At 39.1% G+C, this 18,704-nt stretch overlaps 1 protein-coding gene across 6 annotated transcripts in view; it reads left to right on the top strand.

The window, feature by feature from the left end:
- LOC124544921 (myelin regulatory factor) overlaps window positions 1-18,704 on the top strand; it is a 343,973-nt gene that overhangs the window by 248,672 nt on the left and 76,597 nt on the right. For 4 of the 6 annotated variants that reach the window (XM_047123663.1, XM_047123661.1, XM_047123664.1 and 1 more), the window contains exons 6-9: window positions 962-1,126; window positions 8,775-8,934; window positions 10,257-10,350; window positions 10,447-10,625. In XM_047123663.1, coding sequence (XP_046979619.1) covers window positions 962-1,126; window positions 8,775-8,934; window positions 10,257-10,350; window positions 10,447-10,625 — 598 coding nt within the window. The remainder of the gene's footprint in view (window positions 1-961; window positions 1,127-8,774; window positions 8,935-10,256; window positions 10,351-10,446; window positions 10,626-18,704) is intronic. The other 2 variants (XM_047123662.1, XM_047123666.1) reach the window with 2 other exon arrangements.

The following is an 18,704-nucleotide window of genomic DNA, read 5'->3' as shown; positions in this document are numbered from 1 at the left end:
AAAGATACTGATTTACCAACAGGAGATCAGTGTGACACACATATGCTCTCCCCTAAACCGCCACCACACATATAGTCAAATACACAAATAGGAAGTCAGACACTACCATGACACAGCAGTACATGTTAGAAAATGTCATTGGTCTGCACATAAAATTACACTAAACGAGTGCTTTTAGTTTGTTGCTGCTAATATTTTTGCTTTGTGACCAAAGGGGAGAGATGTACTTTTAGTTTGTTGCCGCTGAGGTGTTTTCTTTATGACCAAAGCAGAATGATAATTTTTACAGATCATAAACTTTCTTTGTAAATGGAGATGCAACTTTTCCAAAATCTTTGGTGTATTACTATCATTCTGTATAAAATAATGTCAGGAATGTTCTACACGATCTACAACCATGATCCATGTACTTATTACTTGGTGACAGATTAAGACACTTTATACAACCTGACAGATTCACTTGCTCCTGATTCATTGATTTCTTTTTACAGGACAGATCACAAATGGTTGGAGAAATCTGTACTATTAAAGGGTCAGGCATAGGTGACTTGTGATCCAAATCTCTGAATAATCCCATTTCCTCCACCACTTCTATCTCTCTGTGATCAATTAGATTTGTGTGTGTAGCTGTACATAGGCAATGTTAAGTTTGCCTTTTCCTTATTAATAGATGAACTTTCCTTTCATAAATAAAAACCCGCTCAAATTAAATTGCTGCAAAGTTTAGAGGTTTACTTGCCACTTGCCGAGAAACATCACATTCCAACTCTACAGAAGAAAGATGAAAAATGCAGGAGAATGGTGTTTCAATTGAGTGGTTGGTCTTTGATTTGTATTGTGAATTTTGTGAGACACTTTGAAACGGAAAGAGTATTATGACAGCTACCACTCTAACTCTATTTCTAATACAGTTGTGTTGGAAGCCGTACCAGGCAGATGATAACTTACTTTGATGTGACAGCAGGTCTGGTGCCTGGACCCCCCACACTGGCTCTCTCCCCGGGTGGAGACCACGTGACTGCCGTGTATTCTGACCTGCAAGCCACGGCATCTGCAACCCCACAGCCCCCCCTCCCAAAGAAGAGGCGCCTTAATGAGGATGGCCTGCTTGTGAAACAAGAGCCAGGTAATATATAAAGTGCTGAACTTTTCTTACTAATGTCTTACTTTATCTCTGACGATAAGAAATCTTACTACATTTGCCAGTAGGCCACTTAAGAAGTCTTCTGCTGCAATGCTGTCATGTCCTAAATATTGTTGTAGCTTGGTGCTGTATTGCACTGTTTGATTCATTATCTGTGTATGAATTTCATCTGATATCCATCTGTGTTGCTGTTTGACACCTATTGCTGCTTCAGTTGTCAGTTATCTTTCACTAAATGTGTAAAAATTATGCTGCTGCATATCCCTGTATTTTATAACTCATCAGTTGCCAGTGTTTAACTGAGTTATGATTAAAACTGAGCAGATATTGTGACTTTTTTCTCTTATTTTGTAACTGTAATTGATTCATTCCAAGCAGGTCATTCATTTTTTGCCATCTGGTTTGCTAAAATAATGCTTTTCATTTTTCATGAAATCTATTTCTCCTTTAATTCCTTGGGAGTGCAGTGGAATCCTTGAAGTAATACTAGGTTTTAGTTTATAGTAGAGGGAAACATTCCACATGGGAAAAATATATCTAAAAACAAAGATGATGTAACTTACCAAACAAAAGCGTTGGCATGTTGATACACACACAAACACACACACACAAAATTCAAGCTTTCGCAACCAACGGTTGCTTCGTCTGGAAAGAGAGAAGCAGAGGGAAAGACGAAAGGATGTGGGTTTTAAGGGAGAGGGTAAGGAGTCATTCCAATCCCGGGAGCGGAAAGACTTACCTTAGGGGGAAAAAAAGGACAGGTATACACTCGCGCGCCCACACACACACACACACACACACACACACACACACACATATCCATCCACACCTATACAGACACAAGCAGACATTTTAGTTTTAGCTTCATTACTCAGAAAGTTTAAAGAGGAGATAAAAACTTCATATCAGTTATAAGAAAGCAGAACGTCTACAATAAAAAATATTTTTTACACTGCAATGCTTTACTAGACATGGCCCTATGGTACAAACAGTTTCCTTGATTTCTGCTCACAAGTGAGCTAATATGGCCTGTCACCTGTGGAGATCCAAAGTACAACATAATCTGGAAAGTAAATACATGAAATTATTCTACACAAAGCAGTCAGAGCATAGTGATATGCATACAGCATCAGGTTTTAAGCAAGATTATGCAACTTCTTTTAAGGCCACAATTTCTCAACGTGATTATCCAGTTATCTCAAAGTGCATACAACTTTTGTGCCTCCATGTTGAATGTATATAAAGCCAGCTGCCACCTTGGTACTTCAAAACAAGTGTGCTGTGAATCAGTGTCATATTTCACCTTTGCCTTATCTCACCTCAATCAATAAAAGAAACATAACACTGTATTTCACACATTCTCTTCAGTATCTTTTTTTGGTCAGCTATTGGGTACACATCTTACTCACAGCTAGTCAACAAAATGTTACAGGTTAATTTAATCAGAGATAATTCCTTCCTAGCTCAGCAGGTGGAGTGTTCCCAAGGGGTTAACAATCAACATCAATAACTTCAATTTGATTTGTATAATAAACCCTTTTCTTGCCATTCATAGTTCCAATTAAGTTATCAAACTACATAATTTGCAGTCACAAATTGGAAAAAAGAAATACTGATTAAAAAAGTGAAATAGTGATACAAGCATAAATGATGTTAAGTGTGATTAACAGTCCACAAAAACAAAACTTTGATTTCAAAGCTATGAAAGTAGTAGAAAAACAATGGACAGTTAAACAATAGCAGTGCGGGTTCTATAATGGTTGAGAAAAGTCTTAATAAGTTTCGAATTGAAGAAACCTGCTCCTGATTAAACTGAAGAACTCTGCTCCCAATTATTGCATGCGGTGTGATGTGTAAAGTAAATTCTGTGCACACACTTATTGCCTGTGATTCCATTTATGAACTGAATGACAAGCCTGCTGTTTTATCTATTTCTATTTTTCCCGTAGAGATATATTGTCCTTTCTATAAACCTAGTTTTTGTTTTTTTTCATTACAGCTGACACAATTTTTATGCTTCCACTTTCTCGAGCTACGTTCATTGTCTCGTAACTTTTATTATTTAGTTTGTCCATCCTCTTTCCTCATGTTTTTCATCATCTAACCATTAAAATCAGTCAGTGACCACAGTGTAATATGATTTGCATTCCTTTTGTTTGTCACTCTTTATTCATTTAGTCATTCATTCATTCATTCACTCATTATGTTCTGTGAATCTCATCAAAAGGAAGGGCATTCAGAGAAGTACACTGAATTGAGCACTAACTTATTTGATAGATAAAAAAGTAACTTTTTTAGCTCAGTAGATGCTGGTTATTGCTCACTATGCTAACCATAAAATTCTGTGTTAAACTTATTGTGTTTTCCAACGGTATTTATTAATTCTTTTGTTTGAGAAGCAGTAAAATATCTCACAGAGAAACTGCCTAACATACAGAAACAAACAACTAAAGAGGTAGTAAGTAATTCATTTTATTTGACATGATGATTGGAACAAAATATCAAATGACAAAACAATATTTGGATCAACTCACCATTTGCTTTGTTATTAGGAAATGAAACAAGGCAGTTCATCAAACAAATTATAGACTGCAGTGGAATATCTAGCTGTTAGAATTTTCAAAGTTCTTTCATTGGGAATAAAGAGGAAATAGGAATAAAAAAGGGTGGCATTTGTCGATTTACAAGGGAAAGGAAATGTCAGTCAAAATCTGGATCAAGACAAACAGAGACAAAAAGTGAAGAAACCAGTGAGTCTTAAACGTTTGTCAGTTTATGTAAGTCCAAAATTAAGAAAGAAGAATTTGAAATCAAACAGTGGAAAGTCCAGGATGGAATAATGACAGTATTATGAAAAGGATAGTTGCTACTCACCATATAGTGGAGCTGCTGAGTTGCAGACAGGCACAACAAAAAGTGTGTCTGACAAAGCTTTTGTCCAGACCAGCCTTCATCAGACCGGAATAAAACACACACACACACACACACACACACACACTTGTGTCATTGTGAAGATAAGAGTATAATAATTTCTGCACACACAGAGGGATTCACAGAATCATTCTTCCCCTGCTCCACCCAGAAATGGAATGAGAAGAAACCCGAAGAAATGGTACATGGGACGTGCCTTCTGCCATACACCTCGCTGTGGTTTGCAGAGAAAAACAAAGATGCTGTAGCTTACCAAATGAAAAAGCATTGGTATGTTGATAGAGACAATAAAAAACACACAAACACACACACAAATTTCAAGCTTTCGCAACCCGAGGTTGCTTCATCAGGAAGGAGGGAAGGAGAGGGAAAGACGAAAGGATGTGGGTTTTTAGGGAGAGGGTAAGGGATCATTCCAATCCTGGGAGCGGAAAGACTTACCTTAGGGGGAAAAAGGGACAGGTATACACTCGGTTGTCTGCTTGTGTCTGTATATGTGCAGATGTGTGTGTGTGTGTGTGTGTGTGTGTGTGTGTGTGTGTGTACGTGTGTACCTGTCCCTTTTTCCCCCCAAGGTAAATCTTTCCGCTCCCGGGATTGGAATGACTCCTTACCCTCTCCCTTAAAACCCACATCCTTTCTTCTTTCCCTCTCCTTCCTTCTTTCCTGACGAAGCAACTGCTGGTTGCAAAAGCTTGAATTTTGTGTGTGTGTTTGTGTTTGTGTGTCTATAAACATGCCAATGCTTTCGTTTGGTAAGTGACATCATCTTTATTTTTAGATATATTTTTCCCACGTGGACTGTTTCCCTCTATTATATATATATATTTAAAAACAAATATGATGTGACTTACCATACGAAAGCGCTGGCAGATCGATAGAAATACAAACAGACACGTACATACACACAAAATTCAAGCTTTCGCAACAAACTGTTGCCTCATCAGGAAAGAGGGAAGGAGAGGGAAAGACGAAAGGATGTGGGTTTTAAGGTAGAGGGTCAGGAGTCATTCCAATCCCGGGAGCGGAAAGATTTACCTTGGGGGGAAAAAGGGACAGGTATACACACACACACACACATACATATCCATCTGCACATATACAGACACAAGCAGACAACCGAGTGTATACCTGTCCCTTTTTCGTTTTATGTGTGTGTGTTTGTGTGTTTTTTATTGTGTCTATCTACCAGCACTTTCCCGTTTGGTAAGTCATGGAGGGAAACATTCCACGTGGGAAAAATATATCTAAAAACAAAGATGATGTGACTAACCAACGAAAGTGCTGGCACGTCGATAGACACACACAAACAAACACATACATACACACAAAATTCTAGCTTTCGCAACCAATGGTTGCTACATCAGGAAAGAGGGAAGGAGAGGGAAAGACGAATGGACGTGGGTTTTAAGGGAGAGGGTAAGGAGTCATTCCAATCCTGGGAGCAGAAAGTCTGACCTTAGGGGGAAAAAAGGACAGGTATACACTCGCGCGCGCGCACACACACACACACATCCATCCGCTCATACAGAAATGTCTGCTTGTGTCTGTGTATGTGCGGATGGATATGTGTGTGTGTGCGAGTGTATACCTGTTTTTTTCCCCCTAAGGTAAGTCTTTCCGCTCCCGGGATTGGAATGACTCCTTACCCTCTGCCTTAAAATCCACGTCCTTTCATCTTTCCCTCTCCTTCCCTCTTCCTGACGAAGCAACCATTGGTTGCGAAAGCTAGAATTTTGTGTGTATGTATGTGTTTGTTTGTGTGTCTATCGACCTGCCAGCGCTTTCGTATGGTAAGTCACATCATCTTTGTTTTTAGATATATTTTTCCTGCGTGGAATGTTTCCCTCTATTATTTTGTTTATTTCAGACGAAGGCCTGTTTGGCCAAAAGCTTTGTTTGGCATTCTTTTTGTTGTGCCTATCTGTGACTTGACAGTGTCTCGAAAGGAGGGTATAAGATGAACATCAACAAAAGCAAAACGAGGATAATGGAATGTAGTCGAATTAAATCGGGTGATGCTGAGGGAATTAGATTAGGAAATGAGACGCTTAAAGTAGTAAATGAGTTTGCTATTTGGGGAGCAAAATAACTGATGATGTTCGAAGTAGAGAGCATATAAAATGTAGACTGGCAATGGCAAGGAAAGCGTTTCTGAAGAGGATAAATTTGTTAACATCGAGTGTAGATTTAAGCGTCAGGAAGTCGTTTCTGAAAGTATTTGTATGGAGTGTAGCCGTGTATGGAAGTGAAACGTGGACGATAAATAGTTTAGACAAGAACAGAATAGAAGCTTTCGAAATGTGGTGCTACAGAAGAATGCTGAAGATTAGATGGGTAGATCACATAACTAATGAGGAGGAACTGAATAGAATAGGGGAGAAGAGGAGTTTGTGGCACAATTTGACTAGAAGAAGGGATCGGTTGGTAGGACATGTTCTGAGGCATCAAGGGATCACCAATTTAGTACTGGAGGGCAGCGTGGAGGGTAAAAATCGTAGAGGGAGACCAAGAGATGAATACACTAAGCAGATGCAGAAGGATGTAGGCTGCAGTAGGTACTGGGAGATGAAGAAGCTTGCACAGGATAGAGTAGCATGGAGAGCTGCATCAAACCAGTCTCAGGACTGAAGACCACAACAACAACATCTGTGACTCAGCAACTCTGCTATATGGAAAGCAGAATTTGATCATCTCTAAAATTAGGAGACACAATTGCTTGAAAGCTTGTATGTTCAGGAGCTGAAATTGCAGTACTGCCAACACACATAAAAAAGCATGAAAGTTACATTTTAGTCCTTCTTGAGGGAGAAAAGAGGGATACATTGGGTAATATTGTGAAGGAGGAGCAGATTGCTCAGACTGTAGGAAGAGAGGGGCCCACCTATTGTGAGGATGAGTGAGACAAAACTCATCTGATAGAAATCAAATAGAAAGACAAAAACATTAACAAGTATGTACAATAAGCTTAATTTTATTTGTAAGCTGTTTATAAAATAGTTTGGCAGAGTTTGTTAATATGACACTGCCAATAAATTATGAAAATAGACGTCATTGTAATGATATGACCACACATGTATCCATCACATGTATTCTATTGTTACAACTTGTTGATAGTTTGTTTAATAATTTGGCACTTATTTTTTTCTGTTTCATGGCAATAAACACTTGAACTACTTAATTGTGCAATGTGTTCCACTTTGTATAAATCTCTAAAGAAAGAATGTAATCTAGAATCCACTGTTTTGTTCACTTTACTTGGTGTCATTAGCCGTAATATTATGTAAATTTTTATCTAATGCTTGAATTCAATTCTGTTTTCTTACTTGTATGATTGTTTTATGTTGTTGTTGTTGTGGTCTTCAGTCCTGAGACTGGTTTGATGCAGCTCTCCATGCTACTCTATCCTGTGCAAGCTTCTTCATCTCCCAGTACCTACCGCAACCTACATCCTTCTGAATCTGCTTGGTGTATTCATCTCTTGGTCTCCCTCTACGATTTTTACCCTCCACGCTGCCCTCCAGTACTAAATTGGTGATCCCTTGATGCCTCAGAACATGTCCTACCAACAGATCGCTTCTTCTAGTCAAGTTGTGCCACAAACGTCTCTTCTCCCCAATCCTATTCAATACTTCCTCATTAGTTATGTGATCTACCCATCTAATCTTCAGCATTCTTCTGTAGCACCACATTTCAAAAGCTTCTACTCTTCTCTTGTCTAAACTATTTATCGTCCATGTTTCACTTCCATAGATGGCTACACTCCATACAAATACTTTCAAAAATGCCTTCCTGACACTTAAATCTATACTCGATGTTAACAAATTTCTCTTCTTCAGAAACGCTTTCCTTGCCATTGCCAGTCTACATTTTATATCCTCTCTACTTCAACCGTCATCAGTTATTTTGCTCCCCAAATAGCAAAACTCCTTTACTACTTGAAGTGTCTCATTTCCTAATCTAATTCCCTCAGCATCATCTGACTTAATTCGACTACATTCCATTATCCTCATTTTGCTTTTGTTGGTGTTCATCTTATATCCTCCTTTCAAGACACTATCCATTCCGTTCAACTGCTCTTCCAAGTCCTTTGCTTTCTCTGACAGAATTACAATGTCATTGGTGAACCTTAAAGTTTTTATTTTTTCTCCATGGATTTTAATACCTACTCCAAATTTTTCTTTTGTTTCCTTCACTGCTTGCTCAATATACAGATTGAATAACATCGGGGAGAGACTACAACCCTGTCTCACTCCCTTCCCAACCACTGCTTCCCTTTCATGTCCCTCAACTCTTATTACTGCCATCTGGTTTCTGTACAAATTGTAAATAGCCTTTTCCTCCCTGTATTTTACCCCTGCCACCTTCAGAATTTGAAAGAGAGTATTCCAGTCAACATTGTCAAAAGCTTTCTCTAAGTCTACAAATGCTAGAAACGTAGGTTTGCCCTTCCTTAATCTAGCTTTTAAGATAAGTCGTAGGGTCAGTATTGCCTCACGTGTTCCAACATTTCTACGGAATCCAAACTGATCTTCCCCAAGGTCGGCTTCTACTAGTTTTTCCATTCGTTTGTGAAGAATTCGCATTAGTATTTTGCAGCTGAGACTTAATTAAACTGATAGTTCGTTAATTTTCACATAAGATAAAGTGCTGTATCTATTGCTATTCATCATAATGAAATTAGTTTCTTTTCTTTCAGAGTTGTCACCAGATTCCAACTCAAATCAAACAACATTTTTGGATGATGAATACAGTTTAGATGTATCTGGAGATTCTGGAATGTACCAGCAATGCATTCGATTCCAACCTTTCCAGCAGACATCTTGGCATATGTTGTGTGATCAGAATCTCAAAGAACTGTAAGTGAAAGTGAAATATTGGCGTTTTGTACCTTACAAAGACTGATTGGTACTATTCTGCAGAGCCAACCAGAATTTGTATGAGTGCTCCTGTTATTGTGTTTGGTATACTCACCAATGTGTTAGCTATATTGGCTTATTATTATTCCTTATTTAGATATTTTATGTATGAAACATCAATTTCAGTTGTTATCCATGTGTGTATTTACTTACTATTTGCTGAATGTTAACAAAGCTACACACAAAGCAAGTCTTTGAAATTTACTAAACCATTTCATTGTATAATGGCAATTTGAACATTATGCATTATTCATCCATTATGATCATGTTACATTCTGCAGATTGCAAGGAGGCATAGATAACCATAATCTGCCTTCTTGAAAGTGAAGTTATAAGTAAAAGTTGTGGTTTTTTACTTGTACAGAAATATGAAAATTAGTTGTACCTTCTTTTTAATGAATTGATAAACACCATCTGGATTACTACTTTTTATTTACTGACTGCTGGTTCAGTCTGTATTGCAGATCATCTTCAGGTCTGGCACCACAAAGTAAAGTTTGTCCACAGTTGTGTAAAACAGACCTGAAAATGATGTGTGATGCAGCTTGAAAGTGGTATTTGGCAAATGAAAATTTGTGATCAGTACAGCATTTGTTTATTCATTATAAGAAGAGGATCACAGTTCATAAGACATGTCGTCAGATACAGAGTACCTTCTTTGTGTTAAGTGACTTACTCTGTGATGCATAGTACATTCACATTTGGTTGACAGTCTAAATCAGCAGTGAGAACACATGTGAATGAAGTCCAGTTGCACTGAATCAAAATGTTTGTGTTTGCTAATTTTTTTGTTGCATTTTCCTTGCATTTACACATTAAGTATCACTACAAAAAATTGCCAAATATTCCTGGGTTTCATTTTATCCCTACTCTCATTCAACATATAACACAAACATGACAACACATGTGAATATATCTTTCACAGTCACTTATACTCAGTATATGTACATAAGACACAACTCACATACATACAGCAGGGAGGAGGAGTTACTGTGCAAGAAGGAAAAAAACCTTTCTGTTTAGGCATCCCTATCTGCCCCTTGAGGTACATCAGCCAACGACATCATATGACACTCTTTCCTTTTAAAAAGTTTCTGTTTCTTCAGTTAGTACTAGGAGGTGTTCATTCATGAGATGTACAGTCTAGGTAAGCAAGGGTCTAGTTGTAGTTTTTGGAAGCTATTTTTAGCCATTGTGACGTAGCATACCCATAATTTTGTTGCACTCAATTACCAAATGAGTAAAGTTACTCTTTCATCCAGGGGTGTAACAACATACCGGGTTGATGCTGATAAGGGTTTTAACTTCTCAAACCCAGATGAAGCCTTTGTGTGTCAGAAAAAGAATCATTTTCAAGTAAGTATGAATTTTTCTTCTCAGAATGCACTTTGTCTGAAAATATTATTGACACAGAATTGTATTATATATATAAAAAAACTGTCTTTATTGTAGATTACTTGTCATGCACAACTGCAAGGTGATGCCCAGTTTGTGAAGACAGCTGAAGGGCTTAAGAAGATTAGCAGCTTCCACTTGCACTTCTATGGAGTGAAAGTTGAATCTCCATCACAGACAATCAAAGTTGAACAGTCACAGAGTGACAGAAGCAAAAAGCCATTCCACCCTGTGCCGTAAGTTTCTAATATAATGACTAGGTTGAAAAGATCTGTCCATTCTCAAATTGAGTGTCCAAAGTTCACATTATTTTTGCACACAACTTGTTGGTAAATCAGTGTATTTCATAAATATAAAATTTAAATAATTATGTCCTATTAATAATCTGCAGTATGTGCTGCTTCTAGAAAAGTATTCCAACTGACAACTGCAACTTTGCCATGCAATACAGGCAACCACCACAGTATGTTTTGATTATGGTAGTAATACAAATACAGTTAAAGATTAAAACATGAAGGAGAAATACAAGGTGATTATACCCGGTAATTAAAGTTCCAGTTTCAAAAGATTGTAAAAAAAGAACCACTGCTCAGAATTGCATCAAGTTTGAACAGAATATTATCAGAGAAGGGGGAAACATTATGGAAAAAAAAACCTTAATGAAAATTTTCCCACCAGATGGCGCTTTAAGCATCATAACGTAAACAGGTTTGGCTACAAATGACAGATGAATCACAATACGATGGCTATGGTGTGAGTTGCACATTAAATTTACAATACTGTGCAATGTGCATAACTGAACAAGTTTGGCATTCAACAGTTGTGGTACGCATCAGGTTACCTTCCATTAGGAAAGATTCAAAGAACTGTGACTGATGCCCAAACAACAGGGAACTGATAGGCATCGAGGCTAGAAAATAGTGCATCAATAATGGCTAGACACTAGTCAAAATCCGGATTTGCCAAATAAAACCTACAAAACAAGGACGACTGATTGCTGCGCTCTATAATTTATAAAGTTGTGGTACTGTTAGTTAGATAAGCACATCCAACACTGCAAGGCTGTACTAAATTGGCTAGAAACAATGAAATTGGTTTTTAACTGTCATGGAACTGGAGCAATACATGTTCAGTTTCCTGTCCACCATTTTCTGCCACAATATGACATATTGGAAACAGATTTGAGCATCTCAGGGGTCATGTTCAGTATGCATTGTGTAACAATACATTCAACTCAGCTACGTTTTTAATTAGAAAACTGAACAGAGCATCTTTCAGATAACCCTAGTACCAGAAGGAACACGGATTAAAATCAGGAATGACATTGGTGCACAAAAGAAACTCATAGCAATTACTAGTGACAGTACAGGTAACAGGACCTGTAGGACCCATCTCCTCAAAAAAACACGGTCCTACAGTAAACAATGCTGCCTATCTGTACCACACAGTTACTGTCGCACAGTGAAGCAGTAATGGTTGATGTGCGAGCAGGTTTTCTGTTGCGCATGTTCTGCAATTCTTTGTATTGCCATTCATTGTTCACTTCTGTGTGAGCAAGAAGTTCTAGGGTAAATGTCAGTCTTACTGACAGGTCATCAAGAAGCAACTCCTGAACACTAGTTATTTTGAATGGATAGCAATGCAAGATGTTCCCTTCAGTTTTATGCACCCTGCTCACAGGCAAATCTCAGGCAATTACTGTGCATGGCATGTTAGCACACCACTGCTCAACCTCTTCTGCAATGCTGTGATCACATGTACTTACATCAGATCAATTGTTTTCCTCCCTCTGCCACATTGCACTTCAAATGAAGCTGTGCTTTTGATTTTCATAATCATTTTCTCCAGACCCTTGGCAGGCAACACCTTTTTTATACCCTTCCATGTGTGGAACTTCTGCACACCTACTAGCATACAGTCATCATTCTTATAAAAGAGCTTTAACAACAGCACATGATCCTGCATTGAGACAGTCATTGAAAGCAATCTCAGGTACAAACTGAGGAACAGCCAGATCCTGCTTCTTTTATTTAGAATATTCTGCTACTTCCAGTGTCATGCAGTGGTAAAATTTTGGTTAAATTTTTTGTTGTTTCCACATCATTTGCCCATTCTTTGATAATATTCCATTCAAATCTGATATTGTGAGCAATGGTTCTTTTTTTTACAGCATTTTGAAACTGGAACTTCACTAATAATCATCCTGTATATCAACCGTGTATTTGGCAACACTATATAGATCCAAGTGAAGGAGTATTTTGAAGAATTCCTGAACCCAAACGGAAACCTGGATGAGGAGGAACAAGCCGAGGAGACAAGAGGAGGAACAGCAAATAGAAAAAGACCTTACATGGGGAGAAGTGGAAGAGGCATTGGGAAAGATGAAGGGAGGGAAGTCACCAGGTCTGGATGAGCTAAGTGTAGAGATGGTGAAAGCAGCAGGAGAGGTGACGATACAATGGCTATATCGAGTAATGAAAATTGTGTGGAGACAGATGACCCCAGAAGACTGGAAGAAGGGAATAATTGTCCCAATCTTTAAGAAGGGAAATAGAAAAGAGTGAAGAACTATCAGGGGATAACATTGATGAGTCATTGTGCAAAGATTTTTGAGAAAATTTTGGAAGCACGAATTCAGGCAAAATTAGAAGGAAGAATGAGAGAAGAGCAACATGGCTTCAGAACAGGAAGGTCCACAGTGGATCTAATTTTTGCTGTAAGACAACTGCAGGAACAGCACTATGAATATGGAATAGATCTACTAATGTCTTTCCTGGTCATTGGAAAAGCATATGATAGTGTATGTAGAAGCAAAGTGTGGAAAGCCATGGAGAACAGAGGAGTAGCAAAACAGATTATTTGGAGGATAAGGGAAATGTACCATGGAAGTGTGAGCTGTGTGAAAGTGGGAGGAGAGAGATCAGCTTGGATTGAACAGAAGAATGGCTTGAGGCAGGGAAGTGCACTTTCACCATTACTGTTCATTGTAGTGATGGATGATATAATAAGTACAGTAGCACAAGCAATTGGTGAAAGGAATATGAAAGCTATGGTGTTTGCAGATGATCTGATGATTTGGGGGAATAAGGAGGAGGAAGTACAAAAGCAGTTGGACGTACGGGAAGGAACAGTACAAGAATATTGGATGAAATTTAGTATAAGTAAGAGTGAGCTGATTATCACAACAAGAAAGAAGGAGAGAGGAACAACAGGAATAACAATTGGTGGGGAACAATTGAGGAGAGTGGAGAGTTTCAAGTGCCTAGGAAGCCTGATACAGGAAGATGGAAAAAACGACAGAGAAGTAAATGAGCGGGGGAGAAAAGCAGAAGCATTTTGGAAGTGTGTCAGAAGCCTGATATGGATCAAGGATGTACCTCAAATCAGTAAAAAGGTTATATACCAGTCATACTATGTCCCGATCCTGACATACGCATCAGAAACCTGGGTTATGAAAGGAAGAGAGAAAAGCAAAGAACAAGGTAGTGAGATGAAATTCTTGAGAAATGCTATTGGAGTGACAAAGATAGTCAGGTTAGGAAATGATAGGATCAGAGAGTTAATGAAGGTGGAACCATTACAGGAAGAGATAGAGACATCAAGGCTGACATGGTATGGACATGTTAAGAGAATGGAGGAGAAGAGGATACCCAGGAGGATACATGAGATGAAACTGAAAGGAAAGAGACCAAGAGGAAGACCAAGAGACAGATGGCTGAAAGGAGTAGAAGAATGTATCCAGAAGAAAGGAGAAGACTGGACCAAGGTGAAGACGGAGAGATGGTGGCAAGACAGAAGACGATGGAGAGGCCTATGTTCCATACAGACCCGGCCAGAGGCTGGAAACTGTCCAAGATGATGATGATGATGATATAGATCCAAAACATCAGAAAAAGGCTGTGAACTTAAAAAGTGGTTAAAACCAAAAAGTATTGCATTTTAACATACAAACACAATGTTTCACCACCAGCCTTTGAAAAAGTTTCTTCCATTATTATACAAAATGACTGCTAGACTTAAAAGTATGATTAGAAGCTCTGCATAACTGTTTCTGTGTGATGACATTTCATGCTTCACAGAACAATTATTGCTTAAAAACAAAGTTTCTTTCTGCTGCTGAGGTAAATATTCTTACATTCCACTTTATTTATAATTCTTGCATTCCACTATAAAATTTGGAGGCATTTCTTTTCAGCATGTGGTCATAAATGTAGTGAAAACTGAAACTGATAGACATGTGCTACAGTTTGTATGTTTATTATGAAAGCTGTAAGAACTTTATACAGAAATTTCAGAATAGTTCGAAAAGCTGCTAACAATGGCACTTTACCACAGTATGTAGTCCTATAAATAGTAACCTGCAGCTCAGAGCGATCAGTTCCCCTGTCAAAACATGAAAGGAGGTTAGCATACCAAAGGAAGAATGTGAAATAATGCTTTCCATTGAACACTGTGTTTTTCTGGTACTTAAATACTACATTCTATATCACAGTCCTACAGCAACAAGGCACAGGTTTCAAACACAATTCAATGTTCCAAAAGGACCCGATGAGAAAACCATTCACAAGTTCTTTGGCAATACCAATGACAGGCAGTACAGCTGATGATCCAGGGAGAAATGTGCTTGTGGAATTATTCAGCAATATGCAAGGAAACACATATGAAGAATTGCTACAGAGATTGGTTTGAAGAATTTCAGCATGCAGAAACTACTGAGACAGAGCCTACATATGTTTCCATTCAAGATCCAAAGCCACCAGGCCACGCCTTCACAAGCTGTGTGACAGAAGGCTGACTTTGCAAACCAGAGTCTCACAATGATAGATAACGAAGGATTTGATGTTGGCTGTATCTGCTTCAGAAGTACACTTGCACCTAAATGGAATCGAATAAACAAAACTGGTGATTTTGGGTTGCCAAAAATCCCCATTTGTTTGAAGCGATATCACTGTATTCTCCCAAAGTTACTGTTTGGGCTGTGTATGCAGAGGAGGCATTATTGGCCCATTTTTTATGTGAGAAATGATTCCTGTTTGTCACCACACAGCTAGCACTGGAGGATTGACTGGACACTGTGTGCTTCATGCGAGGTGGGGCCAGAACACATTGCACTAAACAGGTGTTCACTTTCTTGATGAATTCAAGAAATGGATTATTTCAAATTTATTGGCACAGGGATGGACTGGCTTCCATATTCAAGCTTCCATATTCACCTGATCTGACTACTTGTGGCTACCTGTGGTGCACATTGAAAGGCACTGTCTACTAGAACCATCCCACCATGCTGGACAAGCTTGAAATGGCAATCTGCGTGGCATCTGAATATGTTTATGTTGAGACACTGCAGGATGTAATGGCAAAGTTCATTGTTCATTTATGCCACCACTGTACTATGAGTGGTGGACATTTTGCAATGACTTTGATGTGACTGGACAAGTTTAATTATGCTTGCAGATACTGTATGAGCTGCACAGCGTTCAGTGCCATCTGTAAGCAACTTTTTGAACTATTATGAAACTTCAATATAAGTTCTATATACAATTCACAATAAACATACCTGTTGTTGCATTCGTCTGTTGGTATTAGTTTCTGAGTTGTTGAATTTTGAAGTCAGGGATCCTTCGCTGGACACCCTGTATCACTATGTTGTACTCACAACTCTGAATATACCAGCTGAATAATCATACAAGAGGTATTAAAATTAGCAAGCTTTCAGAGCCAGCGGCTCCTTCTTCTGGCAGAAGAGTTGAGGGGGAATGAAGGGGGATGAAGGAAAAGGACTGGTGAGGTTTAGGGAAAGTGGTAAAATTCGGAAAAATCACACAGAACCATGGGTCAGGGGAGACTTACCAGATGGGATGAGAAGGAAATATCATCCCATATGATAAGTTGCCCTGACCCATGGTTCTGTGTGACTGTTCCGAACTTTACCCCTTTACCTAAACCTCACCAGTCCTCTTTCATCCCTCTTCCTTCCCCTTCCACTCTTCTGCCAGGAGGAGGAGCCACTAGCTCCAAAAAATTGCAAATTACACTATTTTTTATCAAAAATTGATTATTTTCATTGATATATTAGGCCAAATGAATAATAAATTATTTATCTATTATACAGTTTTTATTTTCCTCCACCTCCCTCCCCTCCTTTTCTGTTATTTCTTTTCCCTCTCTTTATTTTGTCTTTGTCTGTTCATTTTAAGAGAAAACTTAATTTAAGGCTGAATGTATTTGCTTCTGTGTGTGTCTTTGTGACCTTAGTTTGTAAAGTTATTGTAGTTAATGTACGAGGTGGCAGTGTTCAGAGCAGGATGCTGGAACATTGTAGGTTAGTTCATCAACCAGTGTGCTCACAGAGTATTCTGAAAGAAATAATGGTTTGATTTTCTGCCACCAGGTGAAAATATGGCACTGAAAGCAGCCAGAATGTGGTGGGGGTTCAGGTAAAGCAAAGGAATTATCAGACACCAGATAACTGAGTTCTTGCACATTTATTAGGATATGGCCACAAGTTACAACATGTCTTTGATATGGTCTCCCGATTCAGCAACATGCTGCCTCTGTAACATGGTATAGTCAACAGGTGCTCACAACCTATCCAGTGTAATCAGAGAAACATGTCATCATATGCTATCCTTCAGATCTTGAAGAGTCTGGATATATCCCTGACAGACACTCTACAACCAGTTTTCACATGGATTTAGATCGGGAAATCAGGAGGGCCACACATCTTGAAATTGCCTAGAGATGATTCAGTCATTACCAAAAGTTTCTTGAGACAAATCTTTCACCTGGCAAGCAATATGATTTAAATGGTTCAAATGGCTCTGAGCACTATGGGACTTAACTTCTGAGGTCATCAGTCCCCTAGAACTTAGAACTATTTTAACCTAACTAACCTGAGGACATCACACACAGCCATGCCCGAGGCAGGATTCGAACCTGTGACCATCGCAGTCACACGGTTCCAGACTAAAGCGCCTAGAACTGCTCAGCCACACCGGCCGGCAGCAATATGGTGATGAATTTAATTAATAGAGATAGTGGTTTCAGCTTGTACAAATCATGGAATAAGCCAATTTCCGTAATTAAATCATAAACTCGTCGCGACAGTACAGCTCTCCATGACACATCGATATCGCCATGTGGATCAACTGCGCAGCCATAGATTTAATTTCCATGCATATGTTACTCTTTGCCGCCTATCAACGTCTCTGGCACCTTGTGTATCTTTGGCCACATACACAGTAGATCGGTCCTCGAGTTTAATAGGACAGAGCAAGTGCAGGAGCGTCAGTCACCTCGGCTCACTCTGAAGCTGGCTGGATGGTGTTCAGCCAATATATTAGAAGAAGAAACTGAATTTATGTGGCTACACACCCAAAATTCTATGGAACAATATGTAGTGTTGCCCCATCTTGCATGAAAGTAGTGGTGTAGACACAGTTGCCTTCTTGCAAAGCTAGAATTACATGTTGCGCAAGGAGGTCCTTATAATGTGCAGATATCCTCTGTACACATAACCCACCAGGTTAGCCGAGGGCGCTAATGCACTGCTTCCTGGACTCGGGTAGGCGCACTAGCTCTGGATCGAATCTGCCCAGTGGATTAATGACGAGGACCGGTGTGCCGGCCGGCCTGGATGTGGTTTTTAGATGGTTTTCCACATACCACTAGGTGAATACTGGGCTAGTCCCTAAGTCCCACCTCAGTTACATGACTCGCAGACATTTGAAAATGTTTGCATTATTTCATGGCTTACACTAGATGCAGGCAGCTGGGGTACACTAATTCTGTCCCGGAGGGTACGGGATGGTGACAGGAAAGGCATCCAGTCACCCTCTGACTCTAACATTGCCAAATCGATAGTAACAGGGCCGACCCTGTTGAAGTGGGACAAAGGCCCAAGAAAATGATTATGATATCCATTGTATACATAACAGGTCTATGAAGTCTCATTTCCTTGAAAAAAAATGGTCTGAGAATCAAGGAGCTTGTGGAACAACACCTCACAGCCACATAAGCTGAGTGCAGCAGATGTTCCTGCACAACATGTGGTGGGACAGAACCCCATATGTGACCGTTCTGTGTATTCATGGTACCGTGCGGAGTAAAATGGCCATTGTCTATCCAAAAAATATTCCCTATCCGCAAGTCATCCATTTCCTTGTGTGCCGAAAAACAAAGAGCAAAGTCACAGAATAGTAGCCTATCTTGGGGTATCATTTGGTGCACATTCTGAGTCTTGTAGGGGTACCAGCATCAAATGCACCACAAAATCTTTTGAACTGTTGACCAGGGGAGAGACAATTCCCATGACA

This window comes from Schistocerca americana, chromosome 8 (assembly GCF_021461395.2).
Source record: "Schistocerca americana isolate TAMUIC-IGC-003095 chromosome 8, iqSchAmer2.1, whole genome shotgun sequence".
Classification (NCBI taxonomy): domain Eukaryota; kingdom Metazoa; phylum Arthropoda; class Insecta; order Orthoptera; family Acrididae; genus Schistocerca; species Schistocerca americana.
The sequence above is the reverse complement of the archived record's forward strand: the minus strand, read 5'-3'. Positions and strand labels throughout refer to the sequence as shown.